The sequence below is a fragment of the Sciurus vulgaris genome (genome assembly GCF_902686455.1).
Source record: "Sciurus vulgaris genome assembly, chromosome: 11".
Classification (NCBI taxonomy): domain Eukaryota; kingdom Metazoa; phylum Chordata; class Mammalia; order Rodentia; family Sciuridae; genus Sciurus; species Sciurus vulgaris.
The window spans coordinates 68373112-68380311 of record NC_136472.1 but is presented as its reverse complement, the minus strand read 5'-3'; the positions used below and the strand labels follow the sequence as shown (position 1 = coordinate 68380311).

The window sequence follows — 7200 nt, the reverse complement described above, 5'->3', positions numbered from 1 at the left end:
TAAGAGTTTTAAGACATAATCAAGTAAATGAATGAAAGATCATAATGAGAAACCCATGACATTGTCTTTTCACATGTTCTTATTCCTGTAGATCAAAAGGATTTAGAAGCTGGTGAAGAAAATCCAAGACATTGAAGTTTAACCAAATCCCCCTTAGTCCCCTTGTCATGTCAGCCCTTCCTCTCCAGGGCCTCTGTTACTTGAGAGTGTATACACCACCATGACTACCACCACATGAACACTATAGCAATTCATCTGGCCTCTCCACTCACTATAGCATTATTTCTGCCCTTTTGATGGTAATGTTACTGACTTATAATCTAGAAAAGGAAAGGAAGATCAAAGTTCCCCTTATGGTCTCAATCTAAAACAGTAGATTAATGACCAGAGTATCCTATCAAGTGTTCACACAAAGCAAACCAAAGCAAGAATTTTGGTGAAATAGCACATTTGGGAAATGGATTCAAGAGAAATCTTGTGGAAGCAGGAGCAAGCAAGACTGTAATGGGATAAAGCCAAAAAATATCTACTACTAAACAAGTAACTGCTGTGGATTATCAGAGCTCTCTCTTGCTAGGGATACTTGGAAAAACTGTAAGAAATGCAACTCCAAATTGGCCTAATGAGTAGCTAGAAATGTGAGATATTTATTCATTGATCCCATCCTTAATTGTTAGATGGCATCTCCCAGGGTATCACATTCCTAATGCTTCTCACACATTGCACTTGGGTAGATCTTACTCTTACTACCCATACCAGAGAAAGGCCTTACACAAAGAGTTATGGGAAGTCATTGGCCTGACCAGGAACTTTCCACAAACAAATTCTAAAGTATTCTGAGAGGATATGAACAATCTCTAAAAATGCACCAAAATATAAATATTTAATAGGAAAACATGCTTAAAAATATGGAGGCAGAAGGAGTTGTATTCTTTCAATTTCCTTCATCATCTCATAGAGAAGGTGACAGGGTAGTAGTGGATACTATTGGATACCTTGTAGATTGTATTCTGGAAAAGAATTCCCATTCCCTGTGAAATTATCTTTCTAAAAGAATTAATATTTTGGAATCAGATACTAAAAAGTCTAAGATTTATGTTAAGCAATCTAAATTAAAGTGCCAACTGTTTAGAAGGTTAAGAAAAACACTATATTTCTAATGGAGACCTTGTAGGTAACCAGATTCAGTGGAAAGTGGTGTTTTGTTATAGTATTTTATTTTATTTTATTTTATTTTAACTGAAAGTCAGGGGACAGCCTTAGTTTTCCAGGGAGATAAGATAGGATCTTTATTTTTGTAATCTTGCCTGAAATACTGAGTCACATTGGATCATAATCTTATTTTGGGCTGATACTTTGTGGAAATAGAATTTCATTTATGCCCTTTTACTAGAAAGATACATAAGTAATAGACCAAGGGAGTTAGATTTCCTAATAATATAAAGCAATCCTCTTTGAACAAAAGAATAGAATGCACTGGTGAAGGAAAATTTCAGCCCTCCTGCCCTTGTCTGATATACAAAATTAATTCGTCTGTTTCTCCATTTACCATTTATTCATTTTATTTGATACAGATTATCTTAACTCAATATTTTGTCAATGGATATCATGTGAAAGGGATAAGAACTCATGTAGGCAGAAAGGGATCTATGGCACAGTGGATTTTTCACTGTTTTTCCTAAAAGTGTCTTCCAAAATTCATGTTATTCTGCAATGAAATCATCAGGAAAGGAGTCTACTTTCCAGTTTCTGAATAGGAACAGATTCTTTAATTGCTTTGAGCAGTAGAACACTGTGGAAATGATGCTAAGAGTTTTGTATGTTGGGCATAGCTGGTCTAGCATTTCCACCTTTTACCTACTGAAGTCCTGGAACACCATGTAAGAAAGGAAGGCTAATATGAAGGAGAAACAATGGCAAGGAATTCAAAGGACCCAGGCTTGTCAGTGATGATACCATACTGAATATTTATCCTTTTTGGACACTTAGGTGATTCCCGGTTCAGTCCCCTCCCATCATGCAAGCACGTGAGCAACCACAGTGAGAACATTCACTTGAGCACAGTCACCCCATATTCTAACTCCTGCAGTTGTTTATACTTCTGAAAAGGATAAACATAATAACTGAGGAGACTCTATTCAAGGAACACATTGGAATTGAAGGTAAAGGAACATCTTTTAAATAAAACTCAGAAATAACAGCTAAAGACACTTCACTATGAGAAATTCCTCAATGGAGAGGAAAATCTGCTAAAGCAAAATGCTTCTTTCTGCCCTCCCTCCTTGTTCCCTTCTGTTCTTCCCCATTTCATCCCTTCTTTCCTTCCCTCCTTTCATCTCCTATTCTTTTATTTTAGTGAATGGGCCAAATGTATAAGTCCGTGCATTTTTACGATCTTTCTGTTTTATGAAAGAAAAGCTATTTTAAAATGAGACTTGCCCATTGTATAAATATTTATCAAACTTCATGTCACAGGGATTCCAGATTCTATGAAAATAAAAACAGACAAAATATTCATAATTCAAGGAGAATATTTTACACTGTGTGATATAGGTCATGAATGAAGAAGAAATGTGTGGCATTGGGGACCATTGAAAAGGTAAATAAAGACAGGCATGGCGGTGAATGCCTGTAATTTCAACAATGTGACTGAGGCAGGAGGATTGCAAGTTTGAAGTCAGCCTCAGTAACCTTGTAAAACCCTATCTCAAAATAAGAAATATGAAATGAAAAGAACTGGGAATAGCTCAGTGGCAAAATATGCCTGGGTTAAATCCTGAGTATTAAAAATAAGAGAGAAAACAATGCTGAATGAGGAAAAAGAAGATGGATGAGGACAAGGAAGACTGGAAAAGTATATACAGGACCCATGAGTCCTAAAAAATGAAGTTGGATAAGAGGATGGGGTAACAACATTGGGAGAAAGATTGTCAATTTACTTGAGCAAATTTATGTATCTGGAAAGTAGCATATGCAGACTGTGAAAAGATTAATAGTGGTGTATACATTTGTTAGTACACTTTAATATGCATGTCTAATATATATGATATGCAAATTTGTGTATCTGTATGCATACCTCTGCTGAAGTGCATGAATATACTGAAATACAAGTAGGAAAGCATGAGAGAAAGAGAGACAGAGCCAACAGATTATTTGTAGATTAAAAAAAAAAGAAACTGTATAATAACTTTAAGTTCATGTCTTATAAAACTGATTTAAAATTATAAAAGGTATTATTTATATTTTCAAATGGAAAACAAATTAAACTACAAATATTTAAAAATGATTTAGAAATATGTGTAGGAGAGAAAAATATGTATTTGTGCATGTTTGTGTAGGTAAGTATCATCCATACTTATGTGTGCTCAGGTGGACCTGGGGATATCTAAATTAAGGGCATTAGAGATGGGAGAATGGGTGTGATATACATATATAGCTCCCATAGTGTATGAGTTGTTTAGTAACTTAAAAAAAAAAAAAAAACAAAGGATTTAAAACCTGTGAAAAAACAGAATTTTGGGGAATGGCCTTACCCTTAACAAAATGTCACTTTAGGAACAATGGCAAGACTGGAATCTAAGAAATGGAAAGGGGTTGGTTGATATGTGAAGGCAGGCAGTAAGGACAGCTCTTGAAAGAAGTGTCTCCTAAGTTGAGGAGGATTTTTAATTAAGAAAGACTGAGGGAAATGGCTTCCAAATATCAGAAGTACAGCTAGATTCGTAAGCATTGCGAATTTTTTGGAAGCAAAGAGGTAATGTTGGGTTGGATTGATGCCTGTCCCATGTTTTGTTGAGAAAAGAACCCTTGGCTCTATTCACACTGTTGTCCAGACATGCAATGACTACTCTATGGAGTTCACACTCAACCTTGAGGAATAGGATGCTGAGGATTTTAAGTGGATGAAAGGAGGTGTTTGTTTGAGAAAGATGACTTCAGTTTCATTACTAGCAATTTGAAATAGAAGTTAGAGCTAAGAAGGTTAAAACATTTTAGTAATGCATACAAATGTGAGGTAGAAAAAAGGTAGTGGGAATGTACAGGGACACCTTGGCGGTGGGTTGAGTGAAGAAACAGAAATAAAAATAATTCAGTAATTTCAAGGTTGCAAGTTGAAGTTGGCTCAAGTCAAATTGCCCCAAAACCCTGATTCTTGGGATCAAGTCAGAAAGTTTTCAGACATGTCCCTCAGAGTAACAGGAATAAATTTATTGAAGTGATAGGAAAAGGGAATGGGGACACCCTCAAGGAAGAGAGTGGGTCCTCTCAGAGAAGAGACAGACAATATGCTTCTCATAACACTCCAGTTTTATGGGGGATTCAGAGAAGTTTCCAAAGAGTCTTGCCCATTTTCACCTCCTGACTTTTGATTGATGGGAAGATGGCATTAGACTTTCAAGTCCCACTGTCACGACAAGTCCAGGTCAAATTGGCCCTTGCCGAGGAGTTCTATTAGGAGGAATTATCCTTATCTCCCTGAGTTTTAGGATCTGGTCTATGAAAATGGTCACGAAATTCTCTCCCTCCAGGGTAACTAACTTAGGTTCCTCATATTTCTTATTATTTTGGGCCTACATTTCTCCTGCAGATGATAATTAGTTTGCTGAGGAATATGACATAGCCTGTCCACTTAAGGCAGACTGGATGCACATAAATCACTTCTTTGAAAAGAAAGCATGTGGGAGTCAGCACATTGGGTCCATAGGGAAATAGTCCCTCATGTTCCAATCACCTCCTATCAAAATGACAAATATAGGGAGTACAGAAGGCCATAGGGTTGGCAAGGAGATGAAGAGCTTACTTTGTGTCCTATACAGTACTGCCATCCACAGGTACTGTATTATATGGTATGTGTCTGCTAAGGGGTAGACCTCATATAAAATATTTTTACCACAATAAATCTTTTAAAAGAGAGTTTACTATGGAAAACATTAAATTAAAGATGCTTATAAAAAGTGGTTCATAAGTTGTAATTTTCTTTCTGGAGCATGGTTATAATTCTTGATTTGTGACACAGATTTGTCCTTGATATAGTAATTAAAAGCTACTGCTTTGAAAACGTTAGTAGAACCGAAGTGGTTCTCATGAGAAGTAGAAAGGAAGTAGTGGTGTTTAATGGAGTTGAAGGAAGGAGATAGAAAGGAATCCACGCTTCCATTTTTGTTTCCAGGACAGAGTAGTTGACTGGAAAGTTTGGAATGTTTTACACTTCATTTTTATGGAGTGGTCTTTATTACACATGGGAAAAAAAAAAAAATCCTTAATTGGTGACCCATTACATTAAAAAAAAAAAAGCCTTAGTTGGAACACATTAACTATGTTATCTTATTCAGTTGGTACCACCAAGGAGGAAGAGATTTGCTCATTGTTCATTAAGTTCTAAATAAGTTCAAGAGCACACAACAAATATCACAGCTATTAGTTTCATAATATAAGGAATTAACATAATATGCACTTATTGTTTCCCAACAAAATCCAATGAAGTATCTGATTTCCACTGAAAAAAATTTTAATGTCAGTTATAAGAAAGTTATTATTTAATTTGCTCCCTTCTTGATCTGTTACTATCTTTGCAAACAATTTCAGTGTTATCAGGAAAGTTTTGCCCTTAGAGAACTAAGAACATGCTCTCGAATTTTCTTTGTCCTAATACCATAAACAATGGGGTTAAGGAAGGGGGGTACCAGAAGGTACATATTTGCAATGAAGATGTGAACTTGGGGGTTCACATTGTGTCCAAATCGGTGGGTCAGGAAAGTAAAAACAGCAGTGGAGTAGAAAAGAAGGATAACACAGACATGAGAACCACACGTGCCAAGAGCTTTAAGACTGGCTTCTCGTGACGGAAGACGGAAGACTGTGCGGAGGATTAGAGCATAAGAAAAAGCGATGAAAAAGCCATCGCAGGAGCCAATCACAGAAGCCACAGCCAGGCTGTAGCGCTTGGTGGCTCCTATGTCCACACACGCCAGTTTCACCACAGCCATGAACTCACAGTAGGTGTGTGCAATGATCCGGGCTCTGCAGTAGGGGAGCTGCTTGAGCAGGATGGGGTGCGGGGAAAAGAAGGCCACGCCCCGCACGACCACCGCAGCGCCCATTTTGGCAATGCGACTGTGGGTGAGAACCGTGGCGTGGCGCAGGGGGTCGCAGATAGCCACGTACCGGTCAATGGCCATGGCCAAGAAGAAGCCCGATTCCATGGCAGTAAAGCTGTGGATGAAGAACATTTGAGCCAGGCAAGCATCAAAGGCAATGTCATGGGCTCCCAGCCAGAAGAGACAGAGCATGCGCGGCAGCGTGGACGTGGACAGCACCAGGTCGGTCACCGACAGCATGCACAGGAAGAGGAACATGGGCTCGTGGAGGCTTCGCTCTGCCCTGACCACGGCCAGGATGGTCACGTTCCCCACCACAGCCACCACGTACATGGAGCAGAAGGGAATCCCGATCCAGACGTGTAGGTGCTCTAGCCCTGGGATGCCCATCAGCGCGAAGCTGTTTGGAGATACTTCAGACCTATTGGCTGGTCCCATGGTGCAGCTGCCCTGTGTTGTCTGTGGAGGAGTCTTCCCAGTTAGAGCAAAAGTGTTCTGTGAAGGTCATTCCAACAAATCTGCAAACAAATGAAAAACACGACTGGGGCTGGGGGCTGAGCATTTGCCTAGCATGTGTGAGGCACTGGATTCAATTGTTGGGATGGCATAAAAATAATAAAATAAAGGCATTCTGTCCATATATAACTACAAAAAAATTAGAAAAGAAAAACACGACTGGAAGACCCCAAAACATCACATTAGAAAGCTTTCTGAATTAAGAGTGAAAAAAAGCAAATTTCAGTGACACTAAGAAAAACCATGCAGCCAGACAGAAAGCACTAGTTGCAAAATAAGTCAAAAAATCTCATGAATTTGTTTAAAAATCCTTGCTGATTATTTGTGAATAATAAAATGAATAGTTCTCTGAATTTAGTTTGTTATTAATCATAAGCCAAATTAGCTTTTGATATAAGATTTTGTAAATGAAAAGTGTGTTAGAAATCATCTATCCCAATTTCTTTTTGGAGTGTGGGGTTGTTTATCAGGGATTGAACTCAGGGGCACTGGACCACAGAGCCACATCTCCAGCCTTTTTTTGTATTTTATTTAGAGACAGGGTCTCACTGAGCTACTTAGCACCTTGCTTTTGCTAGATTGACTT

General features: G+C 38.3%; 1 protein-coding gene across 1 annotated transcript; it reads right to left on the bottom strand.

Moving 5' to 3' along the window:
* Positions 1 to 5591: 5591 nt before the first annotated feature.
* On the bottom strand, positions 5592 to 6536 carry LOC306640493 (olfactory receptor 52P1-like; the record flags this gene model as incomplete). Its single annotated transcript, XM_079104776.1, has 1 exon — positions 5592 to 6536. The coding sequence occupies one exon, from the start codon at positions 6534 to 6536 to the stop codon at positions 5592 to 5594; it is 945 nt and encodes a 314-aa protein (XP_078960902.1).
* Positions 6537 to 7200: the final 664 nt, after the last annotated feature.